The sequence below is a fragment of the Rhodamnia argentea genome, chromosome 1 (genome assembly GCF_020921035.1).
Source record: "Rhodamnia argentea isolate NSW1041297 chromosome 1, ASM2092103v1, whole genome shotgun sequence".
NCBI classification, from domain to species: domain Eukaryota; kingdom Viridiplantae; phylum Streptophyta; class Magnoliopsida; order Myrtales; family Myrtaceae; genus Rhodamnia; species Rhodamnia argentea.
In genome coordinates, this window is record NC_063150.1 from 20,241,593 (window position 1) to 20,261,196 (window position 19,604).

The 19,604-nt window shown below is 40.2% G+C and overlaps 2 protein-coding genes across 5 annotated transcripts; one reads left to right on the forward strand and one right to left on the reverse strand.

Annotated features, from left to right (window-relative positions):
• The first annotated feature begins 602 nt into the window (after window positions 1–602).
• Window positions 603–17,810, forward strand: LOC115732307 (phosphoenolpyruvate carboxylase kinase 2-like). Of its 4 annotated transcripts, none has more exons than XM_048272431.1 (3): window positions 603–610; window positions 16,514–17,346; window positions 17,542–17,809. In XM_048272431.1, exons 2-3 carry the CDS (start codon window positions 16,539–16,541, stop codon window positions 17,598–17,600), a joined length of 867 nt encoding a protein of 288 aa, XP_048128388.1. In that variant the 5' UTR covers window positions 603–610; window positions 16,514–16,538; the 3' UTR covers window positions 17,601–17,809. The 4 variants fall into 4 exon arrangements, with proteins under 4 accessions (XP_048128388.1, XP_030518805.2, XP_048128395.1 ...); XM_048272438.1 differs by lacking the exon at window positions 603–610 and having other exon boundaries at window positions 16,416–17,346; window positions 17,542–17,610; window positions 17,643–17,810; XM_048272434.1 differs by lacking the exon at window positions 603–610 and having other exon boundaries at window positions 16,417–17,346; window positions 17,542–17,614; window positions 17,666–17,802.
• On the reverse strand, window positions 6,979–8,724 carry LOC115728701 (phosphoenolpyruvate carboxylase kinase 2-like). Its single transcript, XM_030659065.2, has 2 exons — window positions 7,858–8,724; window positions 6,979–7,575 (listed from the first exon to the last, which is right to left on the reverse strand). Exons 1-2 carry the CDS (start codon window positions 8,660–8,662, stop codon window positions 7,499–7,501), a joined length of 882 nt encoding a protein of 293 aa, XP_030514925.2. The 5' UTR covers window positions 8,663–8,724; the 3' UTR covers window positions 6,979–7,498.
• Window positions 17,811–19,604: the final 1,794 nt, after the last annotated feature.

Consider the following 19,604-nt stretch of genomic DNA (forward strand, 5'->3'; position numbering starts at 1 on the left):
TCGAGTCATCTGAGAAAGACGGTCTAAATGAGTATCTTCGACATGAATATCGATACTAATACAGGATCTTCCCGTATAAGATTGACCTGGATACTTGAAGTTCGAGATACATTCTGAACAAGTCTTAAGACGGTTGGATTACGTGGTCGTTTGCTTAGTCAATAAGATCTTGCAGCACCTGATCTCATGTGTTAGAGAGATGTCGTCAAGTTCCCGGCGTCCCGCGAGGTGAAGTGATCACTTGAACCTTTTGAAAAGCCACCGCAGCGCATGGTTTGCAGTTTTGCTGCTTGACATCTTGAGAGAGAAGAAATGAAGACCAAATTCATTTCAATAAAGGGACGCTGCGTTCGTGCTTTTGTCTTCTAGGTCACGTCGGACAACTCCCGTGGACAAACCAGGACCGACCTGTCCGTATCGTTTTGTCGCCTTCGCCGGAGATCGGAGGCCCCGAATGACCGATCACCCAACTTTTGTCTTGGACGGGTGACATGACACTGATAGCAACCCGAACAGAATGATCTATGGGAAGATTTCCTGCCAAGAAGATCATGTATTTGCATCGGGCTGCCTTCTCTCTCTCTAGATTATTTGGGAATTTGGTGGGGAGGTAGGCCATGCAAGGGGTGAGAGAGAAAGGAACCATCAAAATACCAAACACTTGATAGCTGACACCATCAATTTCAACCTTACGTCCTCATCCAGAAAGAGAAGTCAAACCGCACTTTGAATTTAGACGAGAGCTGCCAAAGAAGTTCCTAACCTAATTCTTAGGTCCCAATCACGCTATTAATAGGTCATCCCATCGTTGTTTTTAGCATGTTTCGCCAAACGAAAGCATAGTGAACAAAATAAAAGAAACCCCTCATTGGACACTAAACACAAACCGGACATACACAATGTTTCGATTTGAACGAGTATGAATGTTCAAGCTCAAACTATACTTGACTGGAGTTAATCGCTAAGTTAATTGCAATCTAAACTCCGGCTGAAATATGATTCCAAAGTTATAACATAACTGAAAAAAAAAACAGAAGAAGGGAAATCTAGCTAGTTATCAGATTAAGTTGGTGAAGCAAGCGAGCTGCGGGCTTGAACTTGACCCCATTAATTCACTACTTATGCATAGAGGTGTGAATATGAGTTCTTGACCCACTTTTTAACCTATTTTTATTCACTTGGGTCACATATGAGTTCAATAGATTCAAAAAATGGGTCAAATATGGGTTTAGGCTTGTGAAGCCTATTCAAATATGGATTTTAACTCAATCCATTTTTTTGACTCATGGACTATAGCTTCCCGAGCATCACTTGTAAATGAACCGCTATTATAGTACTTTATAATTTTTATTTTTTTATAAGTAAAAGAAAGGTATGGTTGACATTGATGGATCCGAGCAATCCTATTTCAAAATGGACGGCCCAGATTCATCCACATCACCTTTTAAAAGGAGGGAAATTCTTTGGTAGGAAATTTCAAAATTTTAAAAAAAGTGATGTGGATTAATCCAAACCGTCCATTTTTTGTTTGGATGGTCCGGATCGATCATGTCACCCTTAGGGGATCCGGTTCCTGTTGTTGCTTGCTGCTGCAGCCCACCACCACCCCTGGCCGCCAACGGAGATTGCCTGACCCCGATTTTGGTCGCACTTTCACCTCTCGTCGATACGCTCCTAGCATGATCTAGCAGAGGAAAGTACCTGGTATGCAGCTAGTAATTTCAACAAGCTTCTTGTTCCTGCAGCCATACGAAAATCCAACCAAATCAGACAACAGCAGAAAAAAATGCTAAAACTGCAACTCCATCAAAGCCACAAAAGAGACATCAGACAAACCTCATTCAAGATGCCAACTTTCCTCTTTTCTCTTCTTTTTTGAGAAATAGCAACAGCAAAAATAGTCAGCACAATGAAGAATCACAAACGAAACTCCATTGAACCAGCACTTCCCTCTAGACCGGACGAGGCAATACGCTTGTTTTGCTAAGACATTTTTCTTATCCGAGAGGTCAATGTTAACCCAGTAAACAGAACAGCACCATAAGCAAACAACATGCAGGAGAGCGCGTGAAGAAGAGAGCATTGATTGCCGACTTGTAAATGCTCACAGCGGTTGGCGGCGGCTGTAACGACCCCAGGACCTTTGCCCAGTTATTGTACTCTTTTCTAATTTTTTTATTATGTTTTTCCAATCTTTATTATTTATTTGCAAAAACATGACCGTAGGCTATTTCTATAAATAGACATACCAGCTACCAATAAATTTACAGACCTACTTAAATTTGTACCAAGTATATCTTATAATGTTCATTACCTTCCCTTAAAAATGTACAATCAAAATTTAGGAAGATTATCTTGACTATTGCTACTCGACATCTCCTTACCCTCTTTAGACTATTAGAACTTCTTCCTCATTTAAACTCGGGAACTCTCCTAAGGCGTCACTCTGCTTTGGAATTTTGACAATCCATCAAAATTATGCAGAGGACCCATGAGATTCCTCCACCTACTCTTTGACGCCAGCTTCTATATTCACAACTTCCGATTGGGAATATTCCATGCGAGTAGGCACTCTAAACAATGAGGCACGATGCAGATCCATCTTAGTTTCTTGAAAAATGAAGGAATGAGCGAGCAGATCAGTAAATGAAATTACTAGGCCTAAAGCATGAATGTCAGCTTTATACCCAACAAAGCTATCATATGATCTATTGTAAATATGAGCGTGAATCTTCATTTGTAAATCATCACATGCGTGGAGTCCACCACATAACTTTTGTTTAAATGCCATGAACACATCAATTCATGCAATTCACATCAAATGACCATTCCTGGCTCGCCATAAATGTTTGCCTATCCGAGCCATAATAATTGCCTATCCGGGCCATAATTAGTAAATCATATCCCGGGAACGCTCACTTGTGGGTTCAACATCACTAAAAGGTGAACATCTCGCATAATCAGCTTCACGGGAACGACGGTTCAATATACCCAAGATACGAACCCTTGAGACTTTAAGGGAACGTTTGTCTATCCAGGCCATACGCCGTTCCTTGGATGATTTGCATAAACACTTTCTTGCAGCCTCATGCATCAAATCATTTTAATGCAAGAAAATATCGTTTTGACATGAATCAAATCATTTTAATGTAAGAAAATATCGTCGTGGCTTGATGCAATAACACTCATGTCGCACACAAAATGCACACAATTCATGTCAATCTAATGCAATGCTTCATATAAGCAACAAACGGACGTTATCGCGTTAGATCTAGTAATCCTATTTACCTAGTACCCGAATTACGGTGTTCTACGTCAAGCAACAAGGAAATAAGACGAGAAGTGACGTAACGGTAGCGACATGAGGCGGCGGTAGAAGTCGATATGGGGGAGAGGGAATAGGCGTGAGAGTAGGGGAAGAGGAAGAGAGGGAGGATTGGTGGTTATAGGAATTGAAGAAACCACACCCCCTATTTATAGTAGTTTCCTAGCTTCTCTTATAAGCTTTGTAGCTTCCTTTACAAGGTTCTTTGATAGTGACTTGATGTTTATCTTTATCATTAATGCTTGAAAGTGACTTAATGGTTATCCCTTATCATTAATGCTTAAAAGTGACTTGATGTTTATCCGTTAGAAAATTAATTTATATGTTCCTACTTGACTTGGCCTTGGCTTAGATGTTCTAATTGACTTGCTATTGACTTGTATATTAATTCTAAAGATATTACTTTATGTCATGATTTCTAATACAAAATTTTTGGGAAAACTTCTTAAAAAAGTAAGATAATGGCTTCTTCGATAAGCTTCAGGATAACTTTCTCGAGAAGCTACGAGATGACCTTCTCGAGAAGCTACGAGATAGCTTCTTTATCAAGTTTTCTATAAATGTGAACGCATTTATATCATCTTGACTTTGTCAATCCTTTAGTGTGAACTCATTTATAGTTTGTTGACTTTATAAATTCTATAGTGTGAACTCACTTATAATTTGTTGACTTTGCTAGTATTATAGTGTAAACTCATTTATAGTTTTTTGACTTTGTTCTTAAAAGTAACATTAATTACATCGATCTTATCATAACATTAATTACATCGATCTTATCCTATTACTTGAAAGCGACATTGATCTTATCCTATCATTGATTACTTGAAAGCGATATTGATTTTATCCTATCTTTAAATGGTTGAAAATGATATTGTTCCTATCCTTTAGAAAAACTTAATTGACTTAGTATTGATTTTATTCTTATCCTTTAGAAAATTGACTTGTTGTTGACTCAATTGACTTAGCATTGACTCCTCTATTCTATTTGATTTATGAATAACAATTCAAGAACCATTTCTTCATATTATATTTTCTAATACAATTTTTTGGAAATTTTCTTAAATAAGTTAAGTAATAGCATCCTTGAGAAATTTCGAAAAAATTTCTTGAGAAGTTTCGAAATAGCCTCTTCTAAAGGTTCCTTAAAGAATATGTCAAGAAGATTTATTTTACTTTCTAATTATTTTTAGAATAGTGAAAATTCGAGATGTTACAGCGGCGGTTGTCGACGACATATGGCGGCCCATGGCAACGTGAGGTGGGTAATAATTATTTTTATAAATGAATAAAAAAATTCAAAATATTTTAGAAAAATGAAAAAAATTTCAATTGCATGAAAGTGTTTTAGCAATATCATTTTTGTTAATAAATTATAATAAATAAATATTTCATAATTTGATTAAATATAAAATTATTTAAGTAATATAGGTCGGGTCGGGTATGAGTCGTTAAATTTGTATAGTATGAAAATGAATCAAAACGGGTTAAATAGGCCAATATGGATCGGATCATATTCGATCGGACTCCAAACTCGACCCACCTGTTTAACAATTAAAAATTATAATGAAGCTTGGGTGATCTACAAGTTAATTTGGCAATTTTTTTTAATGTCCACTAATGAAGAAGGAATCCAAAATATCTTTGTCAGTCCACACCCTCGATTTCTCTATGTTATCTTCTGAAGAAAATGTTGAAAATTATACAATTAAAATTAAAAAAACGAAAAGAAACAAGACAAACCCTAGTGCCTCCTATAAAATGTCTTTATTAATATGCTTGTTATAGTAGTCTCAATGATGCAATTATTGCACAGCTCCAACAATACGAGACCTAACTGTTTTAACCGCTAATGTGACGGTTGGTTGATAATCGCTCGTGACAGAGAAACGGGCCTTCGTAACCGCATTTGCCTTCACGAAACAGTCCAAAACAAAACGACGTCACAAATTGGCGTGCACGCGTTATAATAATAATAATTAATAAACTCGGATTAAAATAAGAAGAGGGAGTTGTCACCCGACAGGTGTGCGCATGTTACGATGATTTTCCTCACTTCTGAAACTTGGTCTTTTGTGGTCATGCCGTAAACAATATCCGCGAGCATGGGCAAAACATAGTTTATTACGTGTAGAAAGGCAAGTGGATTAGTCACGGTCGGTCATGCTTATGGGGCAATTTTGTCACTTAATGTCCGTACTCATGTGGCAAATCGACCCGGAAAATGACCCGGAAATTATAATAATTCACGACATCGGTTTCTTTATTCTTTCAATTTAGGCCCCAAAAAAAAAATTGTATGGCCAAGATTTTTGGGCGCAGAAGGTTCCATGAATGCTTCGTGGGACTCCATCGGGTGAATGAAAGCAACAACACAACCGCACTTTGGTGTCGTTTTTTTGTTTTTTAAGAGGCTTTGATAAGTGGATTTTAGGATAATGTGTTGAGATTCCTAATCAATTGACCATGCGATGATGTGGTTATGTCGGATTTTTTTTTTTGTTCCAAGCTTGGTGGTTTTTGCCCACAGAATTATGATGGTAATGCTCGATTAGGTACATCCGGCCTAAGAAAGGATTCTTAATTAACTGACCCAACATATAATTTAGCCAGTACAGCAAAAACATCAATAACGACGACGACGACAAGGATGACGGAGACAGCGGCGATAGATTAATAGGGAAATGGTTAAAGACAAAGGTTGGATATCACCATCTAAGCAATTTCACCTTTTGTGTCACTTACAATTATTTCATCTAATTTTGTTTGATATGATTTCACAACATACCTTAGCCTATTTTTTTCTAACCAGACACAACAACGTCGGTTTTGTGTACGTTTGTCCATTTTGTTTGTACAGACGAACGGCAAGAAGTAGGGATAAATAGGAAAAGTGAGAATAAATAGGAAACGCATGTACTATATATATTAACTGAACTTTGATCGTTGAATCTAATAGATCCTAGAAGAATCTTACGTGAGTTTCATCATCTGTAACAATCTGAATTAAGAGTATACAAAAGAATCAGAAACCACACGGACCGGACCGGTTTATATACATATGTTTGTAATTTTTTTTTTTAATTCAAGCATGAGTAGCCAAGCCATTATGAAGATGATCTCGTTGTCTTCCATAAACAAGGCAGGACAGAACATTGTCCTTGTTTTGCAATCAAAAGCACGTATGGTAGCTGTATTCTGACTCTACAACATCTTCGAATAAATAAAAGCTGAATACATGGGTGCAAATAACGGAGACCTGGCACAATATGATGAATTCTAACATGAGGCAAACGCACACTCACTTGTGAGTCTATTCCTGATTGACATCGGTGCTTGATAGGATCGGTTTTATGAATCTATTCGGGAATCGGACTGGACCGATGATTCAATTTTCGAATGGGCTCATGGAACAACAAGGAGGTTCGCGATTTTCATTTTGTCAAATTGTATCCGAACAGGTGATTTTTGATTTCAGGGTGGTGACCAACCGAATTGAAACCGTTACCCCCACTAATTTAAACCCGATCGAGTAGGTGCGCGTTAGGTTTATCGAACGATTTTCCTAGAAAGAAAAGAGGCTATCGCTTTCTTTTCATTTCTTATGGGGATGGCATCACTTTCATGGCGGGGGAACAGAGCACCAGGTGGCGAGTTTTCCCGGGGAAAGGAAGGTCGTGATGGTGATAACTACGGAGTAGTTGTACGGAGCCTGCAAAGGTCCCATCTTTTGTCTTCGTCCCACTGCCCAAACCAAACAACCGGCAGGTAAAAAGCATTTATCTTGCATCCAAAATGGGAAAAAAAAAATACGGACATTTTTAGAAAGACCATCAAAGAAAAACTTAATTAACATCCAAAGCAAAACGGATATTAATTATTATTAATCATGTGTTTATGGATTGGATCGGAGAGGCCGAGAGGGGGATTGATCATGGGATTTCAACAGGGACAGAGCGCAAACGTTGTCGCAATCTTTTAACTGCATATCTCTCCGTATCCTCGGAATATCCAAAACGACCCGGTCACAGAAAACAAGAACCGAACGAAATTAGATCCCGTAGTTTCACATCCTCGTTCAACCCGCTCAGATGAAGCGAAATCTCGGTTGCTTCAGGAAAAATCATCTAACAAAGTCGCCAAAAAGCTTCCCTGAAACTCGACGTGGCTTTGCACCTATACACGGTGGAAGTCTTGAGTTAAGACGGGATCCGTCGCTTCTGCTCCTCCGTAGCTGGTCACCCATGGATGACCTGCATGAGAGCATCGTTTTCAAACGGTGGGAAAGTTGGTGATTTTTTGATCGGAGGAGGTGGGGTTAGATGAATCGTGATGGGTCGTAAATTTGAAGCTGGTTTGATGAAATATGACATGGGTTTACCGGTTTAGATGCTTTAAAAGATCACTAATTTGAGGTGAGCCTCTGCAAAAATTGGAGCTTTCAAGATTGGTTTTCACTCTACTTAAAAGAGTTAAACCCAAAAGAACGAGGAGAAGTTGACTAAATGGATGAGAAAAACTCGAAAAAGACTCACTGAGGACTTGATCGGCAGAGAGCCTTCGGGAAGCGTCCCTGCACAGCATCTTCTTGAGCAGATCCTTCGCCGCCGGCGACACCGTCCGGAACACCCGTGGCGGGAACCTCAGGTTCGCCCTCAGGACCGCCCCGAATATCTCTGCAGCGCTCTCCCCGGTGAACGGCGGGAACCCAGCCAGCATCACGTACAGCACCACCCCCGCACTCCACACGTCCACCTTATCCCCGTACTCCTTCCCCGCCACCACCTCCGGCGCCACGTAGTACGGCGTGCCCACCAACCCCCTCAGCGCCGCCGCCGCCGCCTGGTCTCCGCCGATCACCTCGGCGGAGCCGAAGTCGGCGAGCCTCAACCGCCCCCGGGAGTCGAAGAGTATGTTGTCGGGCTTGATGTCCCGGTGGATAACGCCGTGGCGGTGGCAGTGGGCGACGGCGCTCATCAGCTGGGCCAGGATCCGGGCGGCGTCGAGCTCCGGGAGGGAGCCGGTGGAGGCGACGGCGCGGTGGAGGTCGGGGGAGTCGCAGAGGTCGAGGACAAGGTGGAGGTGGGAGGAGTCCTCGTAGGCACTATGGAAGCGGAGGAGGTTCGGGTGGGGGGAGAGGAGGGAGAGGACCTTGGGCTCCGTGAGGAGGCAGTGGGAGTCGAGGTCGTCGCCGGAGACGGCGGACTTGTCGATGGACTTGACGGCGAGGGAGGAGGGAGCGGCGGAGGGATCGAGGGGCTCGCAGCGGCGGACGACGCCGAAGCGGCCGCGTCCGATCTCCTCGCAGATTCGATAGTCTCGCGTCAATGCTTCGGTCATTACTCTCTCTACTTGCTGCTCTCTCTGCTCTGTGAAATGTTCGGTTTGATTTGCCCTTTTTTCCGCCTGAAGGACGTACAAGAAAGGTCAAGTTTAAAATGTTTTTTTTTTTGGGGGGGAATATTCTTCGAGAGGAGATGGTGGGGAATCTGACGGCTGTGGGTGGATTTGATAGGGAGATGCACTTATGGCCGCGGGATAGGGAGATTGCTCGTTTGTCGTTTCAGATTCGGATTCGGATTCGGATTCGGATTCGGATACGGATTCCGAGGTGGAGGTGTTTCCGTACATTAGGGTCACTACTACCCTTGGTAGGCTTTAAATGAGATCGTAAGAAAGAAATGGTTTTGACAATCTTGGATAATAATTTCAAATTTTATTGGGTTAGAATTGATGGACTATGATTAATGATGTCCGCAAACTTAACTGTGTGTAAATTCGGGCGATCTCCATATTTGAGATCTACGGTTTTCATTGTCCATTTTGTTTCCAACTTTAAAAGTTACCCAAGTCAAATTTTGAATTTGAACCCGTAGATATCTTGCATTCGTTTGAAAGCTTAGTCTGTCGATCATATTTTGGCTGAAGTTTTGAGTAAGGAGCTCACACTAGGAAAATCTAATTATTAGGCTTCAAAACCGGCGTAAATGGGTAAGACCCGTAACGAGCTTAGCGATGGTATGTAGTTTAGAGTTCGTTTGGTATAGCTATAACTATATGATATCGGTGTTACATTGAAATTGCGTCATAAAAAGTATAGTAACTTTGCGTGTTTATTAATAGATGCTTTAAAGCTAAATTCCCCAGGTGAAGTCAAGTAAGGTTAGTTTCTTAAACCGCGTTGATTATGAGATCCCTCCATTGAGATCTTTCGCCAAACGCTAATATTAGTTGGGAAGCGCATTGAAGAGGAGGGTTGGGATTTCTCTCTGTGATAGTTCTTGGTGCAACAACTAGGAGAGGTTGAGAAAAAAAAACTTTCAGGATTGCTTGGGTCAATCTAGTGTTGGAAAAAAAAAACTTGAGAAATTGTTTCATTGGTGCTTGTAATTCCCTAGATCAAAGTCCTCGTGGATGCAAGTGCCGATTCGAACCGAATCACATAAAAATCTTACACAATTATTTGCTATATCTTTCTTACTTTTTCTTCATAACTATTTCGATTGTCATTTGTTGGTCTATTGCATGATATGCTGAAAGCCTAACTTTTCTTGACAATAATTACGCTCATCTTGTTTCGCGATGAGCTCACTTTTCTGTCGGTTAGACATTGACGATATGTTACCAAAAGGACGTGTCCTAGCTATATACATGTAGCTAGAGTCACATTCGATTAGCAGACAAAATTCCATTTCAAAGGAAGTAAAGAAGGTCGTTGCATGCATGTGCACGCTCACTTGTATGCAACTTATTCTACATGACAATGACATGGTTGGAATTCATCGAGACCAATGGAATAAGTAGCTCTCGTGTCTATGCAAAATTTGCCATGTCATGTCATGTACGTAGTTTAAGCGGGTTTTTTTTGGACAAGATACATGGAAGCAAAAAGATGTCATTGTTGCTTCCGTGGTCTCTTGGAGTTTGGTCATGAAAGCAACCCCAACTGACTTACAAAGGCCCAAAAAAAAAAAAACAAAAACAAAAAAACAAAAAACAAAAACAAAAAAAAAAACAAAAACAAAACAAAAAAAAAAAAAAAAGCAAAAAAAAATAGTACATGAGATTCTTAGTTAGCTGACCATGCGATAAACTTGGTGGTATTGCCCACTGAATCGGGGAAATGTAAGGGTGACCTTGACAGGAGGAATGAGTATTTTTTTTTTTTGGTCGAAACAGAAGGAATGAGTATGAGAAGGACGGTTTTAGGGTTACGTTTGTTTGGGGAAAAACTTTATGTTAAAGGAAAATATTTTTCGAAAAATTATTTTTTAAGAAGATGGTTAATTTTTTTTTTTTTTTTTTGGTGATATGTTATCGAAAATATTTTCTGGTGTTTGGATCTCAATTTGGAAAATGGTTTCAATCTCATCACTTTATGAAGCAATAATAATAATAATAATAATAAAATAATAATCGAACTTTAAGTAATTATTGTTATTTTTTTATTATTTTTTCCTTGTTCCTCGCCGCAATCCACCGGTGGCGGCCACGGGCGAGCTCGGGCTTGCCGGCCTCGACCGAGCTCGAGGTATTTGGGATTTGGTGAGCTCGAGGCTCGTCGATCGTTGGTGAGGCCGGGAGACCGGTGGAGGGAGAAGAAAAAGGAAAAAAAATGAAAAAAAGAAACAATACAATAAAATAAAAATAAATAGAACTAAATTATAGAATATAAAATATTTAAAAAAATAAAAAAAATTCAAGAGAAGCAATTTCGAAAAACGTTTTTATCTTTTCAGATTTAGAAATTCAATCTCCTAATTTTGTGCATAAATTTTCCATTGACCGAAAAGTATTTTCCATTGACTAAGTCATTTTTAGCGAATCAAACGGATGAAAGTCCGGAAAACTAATTCTCGAAAAATGCTTTCACTCAAAGAAACACACCTAACTTTAATTTTTAGTAGTATGTGTCCCAACCGACTTTGCATTTGAATTTTAAAATCTTTTGTTTTATTTATAACTGCTTTTTCATATATCGAAACTAAAAAAAAATCCACTTTAGTTACTCCGATATATATACACATTTCCAAATCCTGCCACCGCTGAAGACCGCCGTCATAGCTTGGGCCGATATAGCTGAACTAGCGCTATCATAGCAAATCGAGGTAAAGCATAAATCCATTAGCCTCTCAGAAGCAAAAGGAATATCATATCAACAAACGAAAATTTTTAAAATAATTCTCGCACTTACCAAAATAAAAACATTTTCACTTGGTTTTTCTTTTTAAATAGAACCAGTTTTTAGAGAGTCTTTTGCAAGATTGATTGGGTAGATATAACACGCGTAATTTAGGGAAAAACTCAGTCGATTCTCAGAGAACTGGAACCAAGAATTGAACCGGCCTATTCATGAACTCGTTGTTTTGTTTTGTTTTTTTTTTCAATAGAGATTGAACAGTTCGTTATCGTCGGCACCTAAAAATATGGCCAAACTAGGTTTTAGCTATCGACTTTGAAATTGTGAGATGTCATGAAAAATATTCTAATGAGATTGTGATTGACGTAGGTTTGGCCGACATAAGGATTGGCATGTGCGAGGTTGGCATAGGCCAATGTTAGCATTAAAATTCGATATATTCGGCAGACGCATGATAGAAAACGGTCAGCATACACGTGGCAGAAGCCGGCAGTTGGCAATGTCCATAGCAATACCAATGGAGGCAAATCGAAATGCCGATGGTGTGCCCCAAAAAGGGCCTAAAGCCACTTGGAAAATCAAAATCAAGTTGGGCTGCCAAACTCTTTTCCAGGTCTAATGCCAACCTTCTAGCCGGACCATTGTCTGGGGATAAACCCAGGCTAGAGCACCCTAATCGAAGAGAAGTCTTAAACGAACTTATGCATGCGAGCTCATTCTATCTTAGCCATTAGATAATAATGCGGTTCGCTCATGGGGGCTCGTGATATTTAATGACCGAAATAAAATTGGTACACTTGATCCGGAGAAAAAAAACAAGAATTTTGTTGCTAACTCAAAACCGGATCCTTAAGCAGAGAACACATGCGAAAGTTGCCTCTAGAACAATTTTGGTTTGAGGCTATCGAATTAGGGCCATGTTAACTATTTAACAATTCGACTGAAAAAAAAAAAAAAAAGGTTAATCAAAAGCAGAATTAACATTTTTGGAAAAGGGCTTTGAAAACCGAAAAAAAGATTATTTGTTTGAACCGAAAAAAATATTACATTTTGAAATCATACATGATAAGGATTTTTTTTTTTTTAAAAAAAAAAACCAAAGATTAATAAGTTCTGGCCTTTTCAATTTTTTGAAACTTAACAAGTAATTCAAAATATTCTTGCACATACCACAAAAAAAAAAAAAAAAAGAAATTCACTTATTTTTTTTCTTTTTAATAGAACCGGCTTTTAAAGAGTCTTTAAATGGATGGAATGAGCATATATAACACGGGCAATTTAGGCAAGATCTCATTCGACTCCTCAAAATTGGAAGCGAGAATTGAACCGGTTTGTTCTTGAGCACGTCGGTTTCTTTTTTTTTTTTTTTTTTTGAAGTGTTCATTACCTTTAGCACCTAAAAATGGCCCATAATAGGCATTAGCTATGGACTTCGAAACTATTAGATGTCATGAAAACTATGCTAATGAGATTGTGATTGGGCATAGCTTTGGTCAACGCGAGGATTGGCGTGTGCGAGATTGACACTGGCCAATGTTGGCATTAAAATTCGACATGTTTGTCGTGAATGACTGGAATCGAGGAGGGGAACAAGATCGGTATGCTAAAAGCAATTGACATAGACTTGGCACAAGTAATTTGCATACATATGGCATAATTAGCTGGCCGACACATGGTAGAAACTGTTGACACAAGATTGGTTATCGTGTGGTTTTCACGTAGAGCTCATAAGATATTTCGTAACTGAAATGAAGTGGATATGATCCTCGTTAAAAAAAAAAAAAGTAATGAGTTTTGCTAATTTGAAACCAAATCCTTAAGGAGAGAACGCGCGGATGTTTACTTTTAGAACAATCTTTGAGGCGATCGAATTAGGGCCATGTTTACTGGTTAACCAAACGTTGAATTAACATTTTCGGGGAAAATCTTTGTAAACCGAATATTTACGTGTTATAAGAAAGATATTTGTTTCGATTGAAAAAGCATTGCATTTTCAAAAACATATTTAATAAGGATTAAGGGTGGGTTTGGTTCAGCATTTGAAATGGGTTTTGAAAAAATGCAAATGCCTTCAATCTAAAAGGGATTTAGGAAAATGCTAATTACGTTTGATAAAAACTCATTTGAAAATGGTCTTTGAGTTAATTGGTATTTGGTAAAAATAACTTTGCAAAGGGGCTTTGAATGCAATCTTCTATTTTTTTTATATATATAAAAAATAACCTTCGTTGGACTAGCGAAGGCTTCGGGCTATTAGCAAGCTAGATCTGGCGCCGGTGGCCGTCGTTTGACCTCAAGCTATCCCTGTCGAGGGTTGCGCAACCCGGACGAGGGCCGCCTAAGGTCGAGCGATGCTTAGGTTTGCTATTAGGCAATTGCGCTTGGGTTGGCGACCTCGGGCGCCATTGCTCGAGTTTGGGTGACCTCAAGTGCCGTTGCTTGGGTTCGCGCAACCTAGCAATGGCCGCTTGAGGTCACGTAACCTCGGGCGATGCTTGGGTTTGTGTGAACTAGGAGTCCTTGCCTAGGCGGCTGGGCTAGCCTTTGCAACCGATCCCTTGCCGGCCCCTCGTCGTCCTTCGGCCCATCCTCGGCCGGAACGCTAGATTTGACTCTTCCACGAAGAACTCAACGAAGAAGATGAATAGTAATAGGGAGGGGTAAAATAAGAGAAATAAGAAATTAGTGAGGATAGTTCTTGAATGAAAAAAAAAAAAATCTTTTAGCATTTGGCTAAATGCTGAAAGCTCAATATTGATAGAGACCAGCATTGGGCTTTCAACTTTTCCAAGGGTAGCATTTGGCTAAATGCTGACCTAGAGTTGAACCAAATGCTTCAACAATCTTCCAAGGGCCTTTGAGGATTGAAAGCCCCTTAAGAAAGCTGAACCAAATCCATCCTAAGAAGTGCCTTGACCCTTTTGATATTTTTAATCTAGTTTTGGTGTCCGGGTGAAAGCTTGGGATTGGAAAAGTAGCAAGTAGGAATGGAAGGAGAAATACTTGCGTGGACCCAAGTCCATTTGATTAATAATATTCACTTGGTTGGATCAAAAGAAACTCTAATGAATCTGGATTTTGCGTGCGTTTGTTTCCCAAAAAATTGGATGATTTTAAAAAAAAATTCCTAAAAAAATCGCTTATATTGCTTGTAAAAATCATTGAAATTAAAATATTATTATCATATAAGAAAATGTTAAGGCCTAAATTTTCATCGATAATCAATTTTTTTATAAACTAATTATTTCAAACTATAAAAGCGATTATTTTTATGAAAATATTTATCAAATAATTTATTTTTAGTGAAACAAACTTACTTGAAGAAGAAATTTAGGGAATGGGAGCGGCATTTTAGCACCGTGAAATACAAAAATAGAAAAAAAAAAACATGAAACCGAAATCTTAATAGTACCAAAAGAAGATTGTCCTTGCTCGTACCTCTCCCGCAATCAACATTATCACATGGAAAAGTTTCATATAATGGTTTAAAATGCCTTTATTTTTTAAATAAAAGCATGAAGTGAACTTTATTTTAAATAAAGGTCCGAAGAACCTCTATTGTTCTAAAGAATGGGATGACCAATGGTATTTTTGTCTTTTTACATTTTTTTAAATTTATTCCATTTTTTCTTTTTTTTTTCCTTCTCTTTTTCTCTCCCTCATTGTTGGTGGCCGTAGGTTGGGTGGCTTTGCCTACGGCCGCCGCAAGGGCTTGCCTTGCTTTGCCCCGGGGAGGGTCGACCTCACGATTCTTGGCGAAGGGCTCTTCTCGCTCTACCTAGGCGAGGGGCATCTTGCACGTGGCCGGTGAGGCAGCGAGGGTTGGGCACGAGCGAAAATGAAGGAAAAAGAAAAAGAAAAAAAAAAAGAAAAAGAAAAAATATAAAAAATGTAATAAACTAAAATGTCTTTGATCATGCCCTTCTTTGATACAAATAGGGTAGTTTATGTTCTTATTTGAAACAACGTCCATTTTAAGCCTTTATTTAAGAAAATGAGAGCATTTCGAATTCTTATTTAAAATTTTTCTTTATCACATTGCCTGACAAAAAAAAAAAAAAAATTTAAGAAAAACCATTATCACATCTATTTGTAGCCGTCAGATCAACAACTTATCTCGGACGACTGCACCCCAATCTAAGAACCATGTTCTTGGGAAGCTTCTTGCCCTGTCGGTCAGGTGAAATTCTAGTCTGTGGTCCACGTGGAAACCACCTGACCAACGACTGTGATGGACTTCATTTAGTGAACACTTGGTGTGGGCCTGTACAAGCTTCTTCTCTTACTATTATCACGTGAACTCGAATGGATGTGTTCCGTTAGATCGAAGGGTCTTCGTATAATTTAAAGGATTATATGGCCTCCGTATAAGATCCACATTATTCAATGGACGCTCAGAAGTGGGGGTAGACAAATGTTTCTCATATTATGATATCATGTAAATTCGAGTGGACGTGCTGTGTTTGGATCGAGCGCTTTTGATATAATCCAACAAGTTGTTTGGCCTCCGTATAAGATCTATGCAAGTCAATTGTCGGAATGCATATGATGCAAAGGTTATGCAAAAATTACTCTTGCAAGTCGTGAGATTTAGTTCCATGGATGACGGTTTAGTTTTGGGTTTCATCGAATCAATACGCCATCGTTTGACTGTTCAAACTTCTAAGACAGTAAGCGAGCACACGAAATTTTACATGATATCGACGTAGAAGACACGTGGCAGGGCGTCTTAATATTTGCAAATATAAAATTCCGACCTAATGATTTGGATTTGTAAAGAAACTGGTGGGACAGTAATTCCACACATTGACGTGACGTACGGCCCAATTACATTTCTCGCGCGAAAGTCACTAATATTCCGTACCGGGTTGGGGGATTGCCAACGCTGATCGGCTTTTCAGTACGTTAAGAAGGCCGGAGGAATCGAGAATATTCTCCTTCAGCGGCCAAATCCTTTCCTCTGTTTTTGGACCTTGGCTTGCCGTGTCAGAAACCCAACTGATAACTAAAACCCACCATCACAATCCAGAATTTGTCGCAGAGCAGAGCAGAAGAGAGAGAAACCGAGCGAGAGTGATGACCGAAGCGCTGAAGCGAGACTACCGAATCTGCGAGGAGATCGGACGCGGTCGCTTCGGCGTCGTCCGCCGCTGCGAGCCCCTGCGCCCCTCGGCCGAGCCCTCCTCCGCCTCCTCCCTCGCCGTCAAGTCCATCGACAAGTCCGCCGTCTCCGGCGACGACCTCGACTCCCACTGCCTCCTCATGGAGCCCAAGGTGCTTTCCCTCCTCTCCCCGCACCCGAACCTCCTCCGCATCCACAGTACCTACGAGGACTCCTCCCACCTCCACCTCGTCCTCGACCTCTGCGACTCCCCCGACCTCCACCTCGCCGTCGCCTCCGCCGGCCCCCTCCCGGAGCCCGAGGCCGCCCGGATCCTCTCCCAGCTGATGTGCGCCGTCGCTCACTGCCACCGCCACGGCGTCGTCCACCGGGACATCAAGCCCGACAACATACTCTTCGACTCCCGGGGCCGGCTGAGGCTGGCGGACTTCGGTTCCGCGGAGGTGATTGGGGGAGACCCGGCGGCAAGGTTGAAGGGGGTCGTGGGGACGCCGTACTACGTGGCGCCGGAGGTGGTGGAGGGGAGGGAGTACGGGGAGAAGGTGGACCTGTGGAGTGCGGGGGTGGTGCTGTACGTGATGCTGGCGGGGTTCCCGCCGTTCAACGGGGAGAGCGTGGCGGAGATCTTCGGGGCGGTGCTGCGGGCGAACCTGAGGTTCCCGCCGCGGGCCTTCCGGTCGGCGTCGGCGACGGCAAAGGATCTGCTCAGGAAGATGCTGTGCAGGGATGTTTCCAGAAGATTCTCTGCCGATCAAGTGCTCAGTGAGCTCCTCTTTTTCTTTCCTTTTCCGGTCAGTTTGAATCATTATAGTTCTGAAAAATTGGATCTTGGACTGCTATTTCAGCTCCAGATAATTTGCCCTGATCTGGCGTTTTAGTAAATAGTTTGAACCATAAATCCATTTGGGTTGTCCTTCCTTTTTCTCCAGAAACCTAACTGGGAAAGTTATGATGCAGGGCATCCATGGCTGACCAGCTTTGGAGGAGGAGCAGAAGCGGCCGATCTACAAATCTAACCTGAATGAACAGCTTTTTAATTTTTTATTTTTGGCTTTAGCTAAGTAAGGCATCAGGCGTGCCATTGTGAATAGTTTTGTGCAAGGAGTGGCTGGATGGATGTGTGAATATAATAGCCATGAAGGTGGGAAGTGACTCATGTAGATGGGATTTCCCGAAGGAAATCACTGTTTCTTCCTCTGTTTTCTTTGAGGGGATCGCGTCTGTATCATGTAAAATTTAAGAAGACGACTCTGTTCTCTCTCTCTCTCTCTCTCTCTCTCTCTCTCTCATATGAAGCGAGCATCTCGCGGATGGAGACAAATTTGACCTTCGAAAGACTCCTCCGTACTGCACCCCCGTTCGGTAATTATCGCTTTCCTTCGTCAAGATTTTTTTTTTTTTTTTATTTTTCGGGAAGATGGAATATTCCGATTTTGTAGATATTAGTGGCCACAGGCCGGTTTGGGCCCAGATTCGACCCCTTGACCAATCGTAACCAGCCAGCCGGCTCGATCCACACGGGCCTGTTACGGTTCCTAAAAATCTAGAACCCGTTTAGGCCCAATAGCTAAAAAAATTTTTTTGAAAATCAAGAACAGTTCTTTCCCAACAGTTTGATCGTTGCAAGCAATGGCTCCCCTTCCCTCCCTTTTATTTTTTTTTCTTAATTTATTAAAACTATCCTAAATCTTTATAAATTTCTCTTTCCATCTTTCATTTTTTCTCACAATTTCTTCTCAAATTCTCTCAATCTGCTCAAATCTCTCAATCACGGCTTAATTCTCTCAATTTTCTAAATCCGTTTTCCGCTCAATTCTCTCAAAAATGACAAGTGGAAGCAGAGCGGGTGATAGGGAAAAGAGTCCGATTCGGATGGGGGAATCCGATTATTCTTATGAATATGATCATTGTGATTTTACATGTTGGGTAGACGAGGATGATAATATCAATGTTATTTCCAATGTCAAGTACGTGACAACGCAAGAAAGTCTTCATCCTTCTATCTAGTGTCGAAGAAATATCAATAACAAAGGAGCGGAACGGGAAGGTACATCCAACATATCAAAATACTTCATGAAGGAAAATTTATGCGAAAACAAGTATCGGGTAAAATGTAAATATTGTGGGACAATATACAAATTTACAGGTGGAGACGGCTATGGAACATTGAATGGCATCCGAAGTCGAAACAAGCAATGCAAATGGGGATCAACACCTGCCAACAACAAATTTTCGAGTACGCCAATCCTAACAATTCTCCTTTATTTCATCACAATAAAAAATTTTATAAAGAAGAATTAGATAGATTTGCTTCCATTGAACGTTTACCGTTTAATTTTGGTGAAATTTTTTATTTTAATTATTTTATAAACACTGCATGTACTCCATGAGCACAACTTGTTCGAGAAATAGGCTTAAACGCCAACTTATTGGGCATTATAAAAAAGGAAAAAAAGATTTGAAATTTTTTTTTATGAATTTTGATGGACGTGTGCATATAGGTAGTGACATTTTGTAGTGATCCTTGGTAAACTCATTTTTATATGGGTATCACATGTAATTGGATATGTGACGATTGGAACATTCAAAAATGAGTTATTACATTTCGAGCTTTTAATGATCGGCATACGACCAATAATATTTATAGAGTAATTAGGCAAGTTTTAAAATAATATGATTTGATTAATAAAATTTTTTCGGTTGGTTTTGATAATGCCGCGGCAAAGACCACTTCCATTCTCGATTTAGAAAAGATTTGTAATCCCGCTTTTGGTGGGCAATTTTTTCATATTAAATGTACTTGTCATGTTTTAAATTTATATATACAAGATCGTTTACGAACTCTTGATGCTTTTCTTAGCCCAATAAAGAGAGCAATTCAATTTTTATGGAAACATCTTCAAATTATGAGAGAATGGGGTAGATTTTGTAAAACAAATAAAAGAAAACCAAATAATTTTCAAAAGATGTTCCGACTCGTTGGAATTCTACTTATGAGTTGCTTAATCAATGTTTTGCAT

Excerpts from the sequence above, each read along its gene's own strand:
- LOC115728701 (XM_030659065.2), bottom strand. The coding sequence starts at position 8,662 with ATGACCGAAGCATTGACGCGAGACTATCGAATCTGCGAGGAGATCGGA. Across the intron at positions 7,576-7,857 it reads CTCTGCCGATCAAGTCCTCA|GTCATCCATGGGTGACCAGC; the intron begins GTGAGTCTTTTT and ends GCTCTCATGCAG.
- LOC115732307 (XM_048272431.1), top strand. The coding sequence starts at position 16,539 with ATGACCGAAGCGCTGAAGCGAGACTACCGAATCTGCGAGGAGATCGGA. Across the intron at positions 17,347-17,541 it reads CTCTGCCGATCAAGTGCTCA|GGCATCCATGGCTGACCAGC; the intron begins GTGAGCTCCTCT and ends GTTATGATGCAG.